Source organism: Mus caroli, unplaced genomic scaffold (genome assembly GCF_978045245.1).
Source record: "Mus caroli unplaced genomic scaffold, Mus_caroli_1 scaffold_4, whole genome shotgun sequence".
In the NCBI taxonomy this organism is placed as follows: Eukaryota; Metazoa; Chordata; class Mammalia; order Rodentia; family Muridae; genus Mus; species Mus caroli.
Window position 1 is genome coordinate 138371159 of NW_028227259.1, and position 16506 is coordinate 138387664.

The following is a 16506-nucleotide window of genomic DNA, read 5'->3' on the forward strand; positions in this document are numbered from 1 at the left end:
GGTTTCTTATCATAGCAACACAAGAGTAACTAAGACAGATGACCATGTCTCCATGCATGGAGGAGTCAGAGGACGTCTTTGTGGGGTCACTTCTCTCCTTCCTTCCATCTTGATATGGGTCCTGGGGACCGAACTCAGGCCACCAGCTTTGCAGAAAACGTACCTTTTACCACCGAGCCACCTCACTGGCCCTCAAATAGAAATAAAATTAGCCCTCTCTTTAACCACAGTTAGAATTAATGCTTCAGGGTTTGGTTGGTGGGGGACACAGTATGGTGTCCACATCCTCTATTTATGAAAAGCCAGCAAGACCACTTGGAGCCCTGGGTCCTGATAGTTTACCTTTGCAACGAGAGTAAAAGGTTTAATGATGGCAGCTGTCTCCTTATTGGGTGAGCCGCAACAATCAATTATTTTTGAAGATGTCACCATGTTCTTTATTAAGCAGAAATGGGCTAGCCTAACACTCACTCAGAAGGTCTTGTACGTACGATACGGCGGAGGACCTTGCACAAGTGGCTTGTCTGGGGCTATCTCCAAACCAATTCTCATTGCCAAGCTAGAGCACAAGCTAGAGCAACCCTCATTGCAAGCTAGAGGCGGGGTTCTCCCGGTCATAGGAAGCCTTTGGCAGTGGGGGTTAGAAAGCAGGCTTCACGGGGCACCTCTAAGAACTAAGCAAGTACACCCTATGAGCCAAAAGCTCAGCGTGCAGTGAAAGTAAACACCCCTCCAAGTCAGCCGAGAAGACAGGAAGAGAGATTAACTCCTGACCTGTCTATCCCAGCTCGCCAAGGAAGGCGAGTCAAGAGCCAAGTTGAGTGATGTCCAGTGCACTGTCTCATTTTCTGTAGTCACGTGTACTTCCTCCGAAGCAGTGCTTTTCAGTTCACTAAAGCTCTTCAGCTGGCTGTAAAGAATCTCAGGCCTCCCTCTCCTTGATGATCATCCTGTTCAAGCGCAGAGTACAGGGTCAGTGGATGCCATCCATCTGGCACATTAACAACTGTCACAATGTTGCAACAAAGTACTGAATTAATGAGACTGTGGGGCGGTGGTGGCACATACCTGTACCCCCAGCACTTAGGAGTCAGAGGCAGGAAGATGTCTGAGTTCAAGGCCAGCCTGGTCATAGGACAGCCAGGACTTCACAGAGAAACCATATCTTGAAAAAAAAAAAACAAAACAAAAAAAAACAAAAAAAACAACAACAACAACAAAAAAAAAAAACCCACACACAAACCAAAGAGACTGAAGAGATGGCTTAGCCATTGAGAACAATTGTTGATCTTCTGGAGGACCCAAATTTAGTTCCCAGCTCCCATGTCGTGTGGCTCCCAACTGCCTCTAACTCCAGCTTCTTCTGGCCTCTGTGTGCTCACATGCTTGCATCCCAACATAGACACACACTCATACACATAAATGAAAAGATATTTTTTTCTAAGAACATCAGCAACTTAAAGGAGGAGAGGAGACAGTAGCCAGAGCGGGAGGCAGCTGATCACATTGTATCCACAGTCAGGAAGCAGACAGATTGATGCTGGTGCTCAACTTTCTTTCCTCTTTTTGTTCAGTCTGGGCCCCCAGAACATGGGGTGGAGCCCCAACATCAGGATGACTTCTCTCCTCAGCGTACACTCTGGAAGCACCCTCACAGACATGTCCAGCCAGATTGACCTTGAAGGTCAACCATCTTTCAGCACCGCACACAGGGGTGGGGATAGGGAGGCAGTATCCAGGCTGCACTTCTCCTTATGTAACACTTGGGTATGTTTTAGAGACTTGCAGATTTTCTGGTCACTCTAACTCTTTTTGTTTGCTCTCAAGGAAATGCAAATCCATCCAACCTTGTAAACTCTGCAGCAGGTGTTGAAGACCTTAGGATCGTACAGGTGACAGTCGCAGGTGGGGACATCCACTTAATGTCATCATTTGAATCACATTTTTCTTTTTTGTAAAGTTTGTTTCCCCTTATTTAGGTGTGTATGTGTGTCCAAGCGTCTGCCATGTGAGTGCTGTGAGTGTGGTACCCAGAAGAGGGCACAAGATCCCTTGAACTCAGAGATTGGCCTGCCTCTGCCTCCCGAGTGCTGGGATTCGAGACATGCACCACCACCCAGCTGTATTTATTTTTAATTTGTCTTGATTTACTTTGTTTCGTGGGTATGAGTTTTGTCTGTGTGTATGTGTGTGCACTATGCAGTGCCTAGTGCCCATCAAGTTCAGACTGGAAGGGTAAGATGCATGCGCTGGAGAAGGAGAGCAGCAGGTGCTCTTAGCTACTGAGCCAGCTCTTCAGCTGCCCCCTGAGCCACTCTTTTTAAAGATTACTTATTTAAGTTTTAAGACAGGGTCCCACTCTGTATCCCTGGCTGGCCTGGAACTCACTGCGTAGACAGGCTGGCCTCTAATACAGAGATCTGCCTGCTTCTGCCTCCTGAGTGCTGAGAGGTATGGACCACTGTTGCGGCCCGCCCGCGGTCCACAACACGAACGGTTCAACTGAGAATGGCAGTTCCCTGCAAAGAGAGGAATCTAGACGGGGCGGAAGAAACAATGGAGTCAAGACAACATTCGGATCAAGACTCAATTTAATATTTCCAGACACTCAGTTTATAAAGGAAGGGGGAGGGAACCCAATTTCCCGCCAAGTAACTCAGGGTCCAGTAGCAGGACGAACACGTGTGTGCCTCCAGGCAGCAGAGGGCAGGTTCCAGCAGTGGGCGTGGCAGGACGAATGAGCCGGTAGCTCCACCCTTGAGCAGGCAGGTTCCAGGCTGGGGGGAAGGGAGGCCACATTTCCCCCCATTAGATAACAAAACAAAAATAAAAAAGGGGGTGGCCTGTGGCAGAAAAATTATCTATGTTCAATAGTTCTGCCTGAGTTCCTAGGGCTAAAGAAAAAACCTATTTCCGTGGGATTCCCTAACTATTCTAATGGTAAACTGTATCTGGCTGAGACTGTCTTAAAAGCACTGACTGAAATACCAGCACTGGGCTGTAGGCTCTGACTTTATAATGCTAATTAGTGCTGAATAGGTAGCTACCTGTTTGCCTTTTAAGTAGGGCGTTGGAACCCTGGCTGAGTTTAGCTAAACAATTTTAGAATAACACTGAACTGATAATTATCCACAATTTTGGGTGACAGGCAGGGGAACAGTGAGAAGAGATTAAGACTGGCTGGCTCCTAGTACAAGGCCAATTGGCTTTTTTATTATTTGGGTGGGAGGCAGTGAAGGGCTTGCCCTTACAACAGCAAGGTCTCCAATCTCTCTCCCCCCTATTAATTAAGTTTAAATAGGCAATGCTTAACAGAGGTGATCAAATGATTTTCTCATCCGTAGATGAGTGGGCCTTTAACCTTGACTTGGGTGGACATTGGCCTGATTCCTCCCGTGAGCATTGTAACAACTCACATCTGTGGCTCTTGGTATCTTTTGGGGAGGGGAGGCAGAGCCTTAAGTATTTTTAGTGTTTAGCTGGAGTCAGATACCAACCTCTTTCAAATCAGGTGTGTCGCACAGGGAACTCAGAAACGGTCAAACTGGACCTTCCCTCCGCAGTAATCTCCTGCGCCAAGCGGTACCCATACCGTATTCATATGATTATGAATCAGTATCGCAATTCTGAGTTATTGCGAGGTCTCTATGTGAGACTTGTCAACCTCAGATTTAGCAAGGCCTAGACAAGAATTATGTCAGTATTAACACCATTAATTTTGGTTAAAATAGGAGCTGAAAGTCTTTCCTCTTCATCCCTGTTATTCCCAGTAGCCTGAGGAACTAAGGACACCTTGCAGTAACAGCAAGGGTGAAAAGCCAGAGGCTAGCTAAGGGACTAAGCCTATATCTATCAAAATAAGAACTAATCTTTGTAAATATATATGAAATTTCTACTTCCCTAGCTCTCCTGGTAAATCTAAATCTTATCTTAGACTGAAAAGCCACATGCTGGGATGTCCCTGGAAGGGAGATTAGCAGAACCACCTGTTTGCTCTTAGGGGCGGGGCGGAGAACCGGAGAATGTAGATTGACCTGCTTGAGAGAAGGAAGAATACTAAACAATTAGAGTGTAGTAATGTAAATTTTCTGTTTGGAGAAGTCAAAGTACTTTATTTAGATGCAAATTGTAAAGCTAAAGTTAATCTCCGGCCTCTTGTAGGGGAATTGGCTCAGAGGAAACAGTGTTTTTTGAGAGCTTCCACTCCCAGCTCAAGAGGAATTTTAGTCTTTAGAATGATACTTACGAGGAGAGACAGAATCTGTGTTTACCTGACGAATTAATCTCTCTGGTAGCCACCGTGCTTCATCTTCATCTCGTGAAAAAACACAAACCAAGCCTCTTCCCCAGATTAGAACTGGATCTGGACCCTTCCATTTATTAGTCAGGGCGTCCTTCCATTTTACCAATGCATAAGAATTAGAAGTAACTGGGTGCCAGTGGCGTTCCGCTGCAGACTGACCTTTAATGTCAGTTTGCAAAAAGTTTAGGACAAATAAGGTAAAGGCAAGATGAGCCTTTGGTGACCTTGGGGGATATGCTCTGAATTAACTTTGCTAGGTAATTTAGAATATAGGAATCTCTAATAATTGAACTGAATATTAGACCAGTCTAAGATTGAGTTAGAATGGCTGGTCACACTGAAGAAGAGTGAAAAATCATTATGACTTTATTAAATGACTAATTTTACTAAGTCTGAATATACAGTCTCTGATGTACTATTGCCATAAAGTTAAAAGGCTAGAAGCTAGTCTAAACTGGAAAAATGACAAGCAAGGATGGATCTAAAACATGAATTTAATCTTTTAGTCCTTTTAATCAGGACACTGAGTTAACTTACCTGTCAGCTCAGCACACGAATTACCAATATGCTTCTGCAGCGTTCTGTGGAGAGAACCTGTCTTTCCCTTTTCTAATAAGGTAGCTGTTTTAGGATCAATCTATAAGCCAATAAGTAGACCCTTTTAAGATACTAAAAAGCATTTATTAAATTTGACATTTTAATCTCAAATTTTGAAAATAAAGGTATGTTTTAAATAGTGTGCATGGAAATGCACTAAATAGTATATATGGGGATACAATTTCTCTCTTTTATCTTTTAAGAGGTTAAAGTTTAAAATTTTACAATATCTAACCTTTTGAATTAATAACTTTTTGGACAAAACATTTTAAATATTTGGCTGTAAAGGGGCAGTGACTAATTGCACTTTCAATTATTTTTCTTAAGGAACGGTTGTAACTAGAGGGCTAGAAAAGTTATTAAGAGTCACACGTGCATAATTTATTTATCTATTAACTAGAAATATGTATAAGCAATTGTAAATTTGAGAATTAATAGTATCTGAGGGACGAACAATTTTAAGTAATTATGAGCTCAGAGATATAGCATTGACTATTAATATATAAATTAAGGTTTGATTGTTCAGCATTTTAAAACACCATCTACAGCACACAACCAGGTTATTTGTGCTGGAATAGGGGCAACTGTGTGTCTTAAGACTCCGCCCCACAGCAGCTAGTTGGGCCCACGTGGCCAACGATCGGCTGGGAGGATGAGAAAAATGACTTTACAATAATGTTTTTTCTGGCCAAAGAATTGTCTTGGGCACAACTAATTTTCAATTACCAATTAACAACAATTATAAAAGCTTTCTTTATTTTTTGTAAAACCTTTTGCAGCAAATCAAAACACCAAATAACAAAAGGATACTATCTCTGAATCTTTTGGGTGAGAGCAAGGATTTAAGGTAAACTTCCCTTGAGAAGCATTAGTTAATAAAATATTTTTCACTTAGGAAACAATATATACTGAAAGATTAAAACTTTTGGCTTCTTGTAAAGAAGCAGAAACAATAAACATTTTTCTTACATAATGTAAAGCTATATTAGCCATACGTAGAGGCAAAATTTTCTAGTGATTACCAGTTTACTAGAAGCAAAAATCTTTGAATTTAAGCATTATTTTAAACATCTGAATAGATCTGTAACACTGTTAAAAAGAAATTTTCTTGAACACAGGGAAAAACTTTTTTAGGCATTGTTTGCAAAACAAAAGAAAAGGCCACAAGCCGCTCTGGGACTGCCCAGAGCCCTGTATTGACTCAAAGGTAAAATACTTTTTAATCTGAGCATTAATCTTAAATTTGCAATCAAACTGCAAGCTGCAGTCAATGGAACAATGGCAGTTTTAACCATAATTTTTAAGTTTTTGTGCAAGGTTAGGATAATACCTACAACTTTGGGAAAGCAAAACCTATGTTTAAAACAATTTATCACTGTTAAAATCAATATTAGAAGCATTACTATTATATTACGAAGTTTGGATATCAATTAATACCTATGAATACCTATTAAAGCAAGCTTTAACGCTTTAATAAAGAGGCATTGCTTTATATCTTATCTTAAATTTTACTATTTAGGATAGGAACCACATTAATCATTATCTAAACTAGAAATATCTTAAGAGACTCAGCCTCTAGGGCTGCCTTAGGCCACGTGTCGGAAGGACTCTAAACTTGAGTTATCAAATTTAACATTAACCATCTGTAGCCATGTAACAATTATTAATTTTAACCAACAACTTATGAGCTGAATGCGAAAACATGCAGAGCACATTTTTAATAAAGAACCAAATGAAGCAGTTAATTTTAGACCAATCAGAGAATATTAATCTTTGTAGCTACAATCATAGAATAAAAAAGCACTTTACCATTGTCAAACACATTAATCATGAACCATTTATCAGATTCGAAACTAAGAGGCTGTGTACTCGCTGCTTTTTCTTAAAACGAACATTTTTTCCATCAGGGGCCCTCCTGCCACGTGTCTGGTTTTTGGCTGAAACACGTGGCAGCTCTCGGCCTTGCAGATAAAGTTTTTTATACCATTTTTATTATCCAACATAAAACATAGAACATTCATTCATACAGACTGGACACGAACATACATGAATTGAACACGAGAACAGATTGGTGCACCAGACATAAACAAGACACAAAATGGGGCAGAGTACTCCTGCTATTTGGGACAATTTCCTCCCTCATGATGCAGTTTTCATAACTGCGGCAATCCGCCTGTATTAATTTCCTTTTAATAAACCCTTTCCTTTCTCACACCTAACAATGTAGCTTTTTTCTAGCCACGGCCTACCGCCTGTGCCTAGCTCCTCTTAAGCTTCACTGCTGAACCTAAGTGAACCAGCGCTCGGGCTTAACGCTGTCTCAGCTTAGCCCATACCTTCTCCGGTATGAATTTCCTTTATCTTTAAGCAACTCCTGAAAACTAAACACAATCGCCTGATCCATGATTTTGAACCCTTCTTTCTTCCACCTAAGCAGTTTTCTAAAAAACTGCGGCACACCGCCTGTCTCCGTATCTAGTTCCGATTAACAAAACTGCTGACCCCAAGCAGAAACAGTGTTGGGTCAGCACTGCTTCAAACTTGTTCGTATCCTACCGCATCCCCAGCAACACTCTACAAAACTGAATTTTTTTAGGCTAGCGCTAGCATGTGTACCTGTCCGTTGCTCCGATGCTCCTCCGATACGAAGATTCTTTCCTTTCTTGTGGAGCTCCACACAGCAGTCGTTTCTCTTAACATCCCTCTGCCATTCTTCAGGTCCCCACCACACCAAGCTTTTAAAAGAATGTTTTTAATTAGAGCTGGATGGTGGTGCATGCATTAAACCCCAGCACTCAGGAGGCAGAGGCAGGCAGATCTCACCCTGGTCTACAGATCAAGTTCCAGCACAGCCAGGGCTGCACAGAGAAACCTTGTCTTGAAAAAGCAAGAAACCACCGGGTGTGGTGGCGCATGCCTTTAGTCCCAGCACTCGGGAGGCAGAGGCAGGCAAATTTCTGAGTTCGAGGCCAGCCTGGTCTACAGAGTGAGTTCCAGGACAGCCAGGGCTATACAGAGAAACCCTGTCTCGAAAACAAACAAACAAACAAAAAAAAACCCCAACCAAACAAAAAAAGCAAGGAACAAAACAAAACAAAATTTTAATTAAAAAAATAATAATTTTAAAGTATTGAAAGATATCGGGCTGGTGAGATGGCTTAGTGGTTAAGAGCGCCGACTGCTCTTCCGAAGGTCTCGAGTTCAAATCCCAGCAACCACATGGTGGCTCACAACCACCCGTAACGAAATCTGATGCCCTCTTCTGGAGTATCTGAGGACAACTACAGAGTACTTACATATAATAAATAAATAAATCTTAAAAAAAAAAAAGAAAGAAAGAAAGATATCCCCTCCGAGCCCTACCCTCGTTTTTCTTCACTTCTTGTCCTGTGGGATGGGCTGAGGTTTGCATTCCAGTATTGAAGGCAGCGATGGAGATACCACCCTTGTCCTGCTCAGCACTGAACATGTTCCTCAAGGACAGCATGAGCAGTGGCTGGAGACAGATCAGGGCTCAGAGGGATTACTGTTCTTGCAGAGGGACCCAGGTTCTGTTCCCATCTCACCCCCGCTCATAACCACCTGAAACTCCAGGGGACCCCACATCTTTGTCTAATCTCCATGGGTGCTTGCATGCGTGTGGCACACACATAAATACAAATAAAAAAAAAAAAAAACAAATTAAAGTAGGGCTGGAGAGATGGCTCAGCAGTTGAGAGCACTGACTGCTCTTCCAGAGGTCCTGAGATCAATTCCCAGCAACTACATGGTGGCTCACAACCATCTGTAATGAAATCTGATACCCTCTTCTGGTGTGTCTGAAGACAGCTACAGTGTACTCAAATAAATACATTTTTTAAAAAAAAAATTTAAAGTATTATGGGGTATGTTTCAAAATTGTCAAAATTATCATCTGTAACAGCTTCCGTTTTGTGTATTTCCCAAATGCTTACTTACTGTGCTCAGGTAGCTAACCGATAAGACAGTTAAACAGGCATTTCTGCTAATATCGGTCTTGAAGAGAAAAGAAGTATATGAATGAGCCTGGTTTGTGTCTTCCTATTATTTGTAGATAATGAGAAGGAGAGGCTCTCAGGCCTTGAAAAAATTAAGCAACTGCGAGAACAAGTAAACGACCTCTTCAGCCGCAAGTTTGGTAAGTTTCTGTTGTTGGCACACATCCATTACACTTAAATGTGTGTTGGGGGGGCATGCATACACGAAGACACTGTCCTTGGAGACCAGAAGAAGGTGTCAGAGCTCTTAATGCTGGAGTTACAGGCACCTGTGATCTGCCCAACATGGGTGCTAGTAACAAACGCAGTCCTTTGGAAGAGCAACAAGTGATCTTAACTGCTGAGCCATCTCTCCAGTTCCACACCTCCAACATTTATAGACTTTACCCACCCCACCCCTTTATGGAGTACTGAACATTGAAAGTACTCTAATCCTGCTATAATCACTGGCCGAAATTTCTTTTCTAGTTACTTATTTATTTTTGAGATAGGCTGTGACTGTATGACATAGGCCAGTCTTGAATTCAATCAAGATATTCTTGAAAAGTGCCGGAATTACTGCCCTGTGCTGTTTTGGGGTAGTTCAAAAGTCTCCAGGGGGCTGGTGAGATGGCTCAGTGGGTAAGGGCACCCGACTGCTCTTCCGAAGGTCTGGAGTTCAAATCCCAGCAACCACATGGTGGCTCACAACCATCTGTAACGAGATCTGACTCCTTCTTCTGGAGTGTCTGAAGACAGCAACAGTGTACTTACATTAAATAAATAAATAAATAAATAAATAAATAAATAAATAAATAAATAAAAAAGTCTCCAGGGAGTAGGCAGTTCTTGAACTTTTGATCCTCCTGATTTTAGCCCCCTGAATAGCTGGGATCCTAGGCCTGTGCCACCAGGTTCAGCACAGTCATTGTTGGGTTTGGAGACAGCAATGTCTTGGCCCAACTGACGTCAAACACTTAGATTCCAGTAATCTTACCTCTTGGCTACTCAAGTACAGATGTGCACCTCCAGGTCTAGCTCTTGACACTAAAGACAGAGCCCAGGAAGCCTGGCTTGTGAGCCAAGCATTTAAGAATTCAAGTCCATAGACTCTGACTCAAAAACAACAACAACAACAACAGACAAACAAACAAAAACCCTAAAGCTTTGAAAACTAAGGCACAGGACACACACAAGGGAAGTGATCGTCGCCGGAGTCAGATCGTCTGACTCGGGACCCCCGTGCGCCATGCCGTCCAAGAAGACCTTCAAGCAGCGCCGGAGCTTTGAACAAAGAGTGGAAGATGTCCGGCTCATCCGGGAGCAGCACCCCACCAAGATCCCAGTGATTATAGAGCGATACAAGGGGGAGAAGCAGCTGCCCGTCCTGGACAAGACCAAGTTCCTGGTACCTGATCACGTGAACATGAGCGAGCTCATCAAGATAATTAGACGGCGCTTGCAGCTCAATGCTAACCAAGCCTTCTTCCTCCTGGTGAATGGGCACAGCATGGTGAGTGTGTCCACGCCCATCTCCGAAGTGTACGAGAGTGAGAGAGATGAAGACGGCTTCCTGTACATGGTTTATGCCTCGCAGGAGACATTCGGGACAGCAATGGCTGTGTAAGACTACAACAACACCTAATGGTTGTTAAGCCCTTACCAAGGCAAAAAGGGATGTTGCCAGCGGACGCTGGATGGCTCACCACCCACAGATGAGAACGTAGGCACCCACATAGGGTATTAGGAACTGTTCATCAGCCAGAAACTGAGCTCTATGCAAGTGCACTCAGCTTGGAAACTCATCTAAACTAGGCTATTTTGTGTTCAAACTTTAGAAGTTTAAAAATAAAATACTTTTTGCATCATAAGTTGCCAATAAAAAGATCAAGTTATTTTGACATTTTTCTCCCTAGTAGGGACTTAAAACAGAAGAGAGCAGTGTCAGGGGCAGTCTCTACCTGGGACCTGCTGCCTTCTCTAAAAGGGCTTCCACTCAGGAGAGAAGTCCCTCTAAAGGCCCAGGTTGCCTAGCAGAGGCCCCCAGAGGGCTCTGGCTTTGCCCTAAACAGGTCTGGTGTTGTAGGATATAGCTCTAAGCCGGGTCCTGGTCCTGACCCCAGCCACACCCTTTCACCCAGCAGTGCAGGGACGTGCTCCCACTGCTGTCTAGATGTTACCACACGCACCTCTGCTGAGGCCAGGTCTCGGCTTGTCCAGGGGTTGCTGACCCAGCTTAAGAGACTGCAGAGCTAAATGTTTCTCTCCTGGTTTGAATTCTGTCTAGTCCATGCCTGCTTCAGGGAGAGCAAGCAGGTGTACAGTGCTGGCCTTAGGATGTAGTTGTCAAGTGGTAGACTGCAAGTCCAATGCTCTGGACTTGGCTCACAGCTCTTTGTTGGTGTGTCACTGTCTTTGTGAAGGCGGTTCTGACAGCTGTTGGGATTTCCCCATTTCATGTCAGTACATACATGTCAGCTGTGAGGACAACAGCAACAGGAGACATGCTCTTGATAGGCATGCCACTTCAGCTAAAGCTAGCCTCTGCTTCCTGCATGTGGCCCGCTGTGACACCAGGCCATCCCTGGTCACTCACTCACTCACTCGTGGTCTGAGGATCTCAGAGCTGCCTGCTGTCATGGCCTGAAGCCAGCATAGCCACCTCCCACCTAGCTCCCCAAAGGCACCCACCTTCCCTGCATGCAGCTGTCTTTGCTAACCCTCAATGTTATTTTACACTGTAAATTCTCACTGCTCTGTCTTGTGTAGGTTGTGTACGTCATTATGTCCCTGGTTTTTATAACTATGGTGCGATCAGTAAGGATTCCTGTAATACTGCTTTAAAGATGCTGCTCAGAGGGCGGCCTCCATTATAGGACACCTGTACACTCTGATGCACTAAGTCAATAAAGGCACAACTGAAAAAAAAAAAAAAAAAGAAAACTAAGGCACAGAGGCATCCAGTTTACCCCGCACCTCTCATCACAGGGGAGGCGATCGGAGTGGACTTCCCCGTGAAGGTTCCCTACAGGAAAATCACTTTCAACCCTGGCTGTGTGGTGATTGACGGCATGCCTCCCGGGGTGGTGTTCAAAGCCCCCGGGTATCTGGAGATCAGCTCCATGAGGAGGATCCTGGATGCTGCAGACTTCATCAAGTTCACGGTCATTAGGTGAGTGAGTCCCAGCTCCCCTAGAGCAAGCTGGAGATGGGCAGCCGCCTAGTGAGCAAGTCTGGAGCCCAGCCAGGAGGCCAGCCGGGTGGGGAGGGGCCGCCCTTCATCTCGGAGTCAGGATGCTCCAAGGCATTCCACTCTCTTCCGCTTCTGCAGCTGTGCCTCTGGTCCTGTTCCTCTCATTATTTTTTATTATAATTATGTATGAGGGGCTTGTCATGGCACATGTGTGAGGACACTTATGAAAGTCAGTTCTTTCCTTCTACCACGTGGGCCCCAGAGATTGAACTTGGGTCTCGGGTTTGGCAGCAAGCATCCTCACCCACCGAGCCATCTTGCTGACCATTGTGGGTTTCCCCCCTCAGCCTCACTTCCGAGTTTGCCTAGCTAGCATTGTGTCGACACCACCAGAAATGTGGAGACACAGCTAGCTGGGCCGAATGAAAACAGACTTCCTTCCCTTGTTCCTCCCGTGTCTCCCTGCAGACCACTTCCTGGACTTGAACTCAGTCATGGTGAGTATTTTGAGAAGCAGGAACATGGCAGAACACAGTGGTTTGTGTAGTGTCATGGTGGGCACTTAGCACAGGGCGCTCGCTCCCACCTGCAGCCTGGAGCCTGCCAGTAAAGCAGGTGGCCTTTCAGATGTGCTGGTTTGGTTTGTTAAGGGCCTGGGGATGACGCCCAAGGTCTCTCGAGACCTAGGCAAATGCTCTACCTTTGACCTACATCCAAAGCCCTGTTTACCTTTTATTTTACTTCTCTTTTGTTCCTTGGTTTTTATTATTGTTGGTCTCAAGGTGCAGCTCTGCCTAGCCTGGAAACTCCCCGAGATCCACCTGCCTCTGCTTCCTGTTTGCTGGGTCACAGGTACACAGCACTGCACCCAGCTGTCTGGTGTTTTGAAGACAGTGTCTCACTCCTTCAGTCCCAGACACTTGCCTACAATTTATTATGTGGTCCAGACTGCCTTCTAAGTCACAGAAACTGTCTTGCTTCTGCCTCCCAAGTGCTAGGTCACAGGCTCCTGGCACCATACCGGGTTTTATGTGGCATTGGGTATCAAAGCCAGGGGGGCTTCGTGCATAGCATGCAAGCACTCTATCACATCTCCAGCCCCACTTCAACTTGTTAAGATAAGTTTTTATATTTGTGCTGTCAGGAATTGTTCCACTTAACTGTATAGTGGCTTCAAACACCAACACATCGAGCCCAGTATGCTGCTGCAGGTCTGTAAGCCCAGCCCTGGAGATTGCATGAGTTGTAGGCTAGCCTGGTCTACACAGTGAGGCCTTGTCTCAAAAAAAGCCAGAACACACAAACTCAATCCCCACCAACACGTGCACACATAACCACACTACTCACCCGAGTTAGGTGGGGGCTGACTCTACCCTGGTGCTTTTGAGATCTAAAGCTCTGGTAAGGCGTGTGTTTCCTTTGCTTGGTCCCTTTTTTAATATTTCAAAGCTCTCTTGGAAGTTAGGCAAGGTGGCCCACAGCTGTAATCCCAGCCCTGAGGAAACTGTGGCCAGAGGCCCACTAGAAAGGAGTTCAGAGCCAGCCTGAGCTACAAAGTAAGGCAGTCTCAAAAACAAACAATAAAACAGTAAACATGCCAGGCATGGTAGTCCATACCTTTACTCCCAGCACTCAGGAGGCGAGACATGTGGATCTGTGAGTTTGAGTCCACCACCCTCCCCTCCTCTACACAGTAAGTTCCAGGACAACCGGGGCTATGTAGAAATACCCGGTCTTTTTTTTTTTTTTTTTTTTTTTTAAAGGCCAGAGAGAAGCTGGACATGGTGGCACATGCCAACCATCTCACATTGATGAGGTGGAGTTAGGATCAAAATGCCAAGGTCACTGTTGGCTCCCTAGTGAGTTTATATCAGGACACCAGCTCTCAATATTAAATAGAACAGGGCAAGGGCTAGGGAGTTGCCAAGTCACCATTCCATGTCTCTATAAAGTGGGGAAACGGAAGATAGACCAGGAGGGCCGCGTGTTTCAAGAAAAGTGGGAGCGAGCCTATTTCTTCATGGAGGTGCAGAACATCCCCACGTGTTTGATCTGCAAGCAGAGCGTGTCGGTGTCCAAGGAGTACAACCTGCGCCGCCACTACCAGACCAACCACAGCCGGCACTATGACCAGTACTTGGGTCAGGCCCGGGAAGAGAAGCTTCGAGAGCTGAAAAGGGGACTGCGGAAGTATCTCCTGGGGGCCTCGGAGATCGTGTGTCCAGAGCAACCATTCCCGAATGCAAGTCCCCCCACAAACTCCGCGGTGCAGCCGATGGAAGAGGTGGCCGGGAGCTTATGGGAGAAGTTAAGACAGAAAATCCGCTCCTTTGTGGCGTACTCCATCGCCATCGATGAGATTACGGACATCAATGATACCACCCAGCTGGCCATCTTCATCCGCGGCGTCGACGACAACTTCGACGTGTCCGAGGAACTTTTGGACACTGTGCCCACGACAGGCGCCAAATCCGGGAATGAGATATTCCTGCGCGTTGAGAAGAGTCTCAAGAAGTTCAGTATCGATTGGTCCAAACTGGTGAGCGTGGCCTCCACGGGCACGCCAGCCATGGTGGATGCCAATAGTGGGCTGGTGACAAAGCTCAGAGCCAGGGCGGCCTCATGTTGCAAGGGAGCCGACCTCAAATCTGTGCGCTGTATCATTCACCCGGAGTGGCTGTGCGCCCAGAAGTTAAGAATGGGCCACGTCATGGACGTGGTGGTAGACTCGGTCAACTGGATCTGCTCCCGTGGCCTGAACCACAGCGACTTCACGACACTGCTCTATGAGCTGGACAGTCAGTATGGCAGCCTACTGTACCACACGGCCCTCAAATGGCTGGGCCGAGGGCTGGTCCTCAGGAGGTTCTTCGAATCCTTGGAGGAAATAGACTCGTTCATGTCTTCCCGGGGCAAACCTGTGCCCCAGCTCAGTTCTCGGGACTGGATCCTGGACCTGGCCTTCCTAGTGGACATGACGACGCACCTCAATACACTGGATGCCTCCCTCCAAGGCCATTCACAGATCGTGACCCAGATGTATGACTTCATCCGGGCCTTCCTGGCAAAACTGTGCCTCTGGGAGACGCATCTGGCCAGGAACAACCTGGCCCACTTCCCCACACTGAAATCGGTTTCCCGGAGTGAGAGCGACGGGCTCAACTACATCCCTAAGATCGTGGAGCTGAAGGCCGAGTTCCAGAGGCGCCTGTCGGATTTCAAGTCCTGTGAGAGCGAGCTCACCCTGTTCAGCTCCCCGTTCTCCACCACGATCGACAGCGTGCGCGAGGAGCTCCAGATGGAGGTGATCGACCTGCAGTGCAACACGGTGCTGAGGACCAAGTACGACAAGGTGGGCATCCCGGACTTCTACAAGCACCTGTGGAGCAGTTACCCCAGATACAGGAGCCACTGTGCCAGGATGCTGTCCATGTTCAGCAGCACCCACATCTGCGAGCAGCTCTTCTCCATCCTGAAGCTGAGCAAGAAAGAGGCGCAGTGGGGCGCAGCGCTCCAGGTGGCCACGTGACGGAGCAGAGGGCGGAGCCTTCAATTCCACTACTGCGGAGGCCAAGGCAGGAGGATCTGAGTTTGAGTTTGAGGTCCGGCAGGGCTACCTATCAAGACCCCATTTCAATAAAGAGAAGTTGCTGGAAGAGGAAAGGAAGGAAATCCGGCCATTCCTCTATGTGGAGACCTAGAATGTTCCAGACCTAATAGCCTGTGAGACGAGAATAGACCATTAAACCTCTCCGTTTAATGAAAAGAACGGTCCCTCTCCCCCCACTTTGAGTTGGGATCCCAATTTACACATCACAGCTGTTCAGATGACCTGTGACACCTGTCTGTATCTGTAGTTTGGTAAAGCCCATAACAGTTGTAGGTCCAGTGGCTGGCTCCTCTTGGCTTCACTGACCCATGCCACTCATCCACGCTGTCCCGTTTCAAATAAACGCACTGTGAAAGATGTGTGTGTGTGTTTGTCGAGGGGGGGGGGGTGCACACATATAGGTGTCTCCGCATGTTACCAGCCTATACCCTGTGCTTCCAAGTTTAAGGATAATCAATTGGCCAGAGACACAGTCCCGTGATCTAGAATGCCTGGAGCTAGACAGGTCAGGAGTGAAATGGGAGATCTAGAGTAACTGACACAGGATCTAACGGACAGGTAAGCTAAGGCTTAAAGGCCACTTCCTCCTTCTTCTTCCCTCCTCCTCTTTTCTTTTCTCCTCCTTCCTCTTCCCTCTTTCTCCCTTCCTCCCTCTTCTCCTTCCCTCTTCCTCCCTCCCCCTTCTTCCTCCTCCCATCCTCCTTCCTCTTCCCTCCTCCTTCTTCTCCTCTTCCTTCCTCTTCCCTCCTCCTCCCTTCCTCCTCCTTCCTCTTCCCTCTTTCTCTTTTCCTCCCTCTTCCTTCCTTTT

The 16506-nt window shown here is 46.1% G+C and overlaps 1 protein-coding gene and 1 pseudogene across 1 annotated transcript in view; both read left to right on the forward strand.

Annotated features, from left to right (window-relative positions):
* The window catches only part of LOC110294468 (general transcription factor II-I repeat domain-containing protein 2), a 41233-nt gene extending 25180 nt beyond the window's left edge, over positions 1 to 16053 (forward strand). Inside the window, exons 11-15 of the mRNA XM_085837236.1 lie at positions 1828 to 1905; positions 8973 to 9056; positions 11884 to 12067; positions 12557 to 12585; positions 14041 to 16053. Of these exons, the coding sequence (XP_085693362.1) occupies positions 1828 to 1905; positions 8973 to 9056; positions 11884 to 12067; positions 12557 to 12585; positions 14041 to 15617 (1952 nt within the window). The 3' untranslated portion in view covers positions 15618 to 16053. The remainder of the gene's footprint in view (positions 1 to 1827; positions 1906 to 8972; positions 9057 to 11883; positions 12068 to 12556; positions 12586 to 14040) is intronic.
* On the forward strand, positions 10086 to 11827 carry LOC147005363 (microtubule-associated protein 1 light chain 3 beta pseudogene; annotated as a pseudogene).
* Positions 16054 to 16506: the final 453 nt, after the last annotated feature.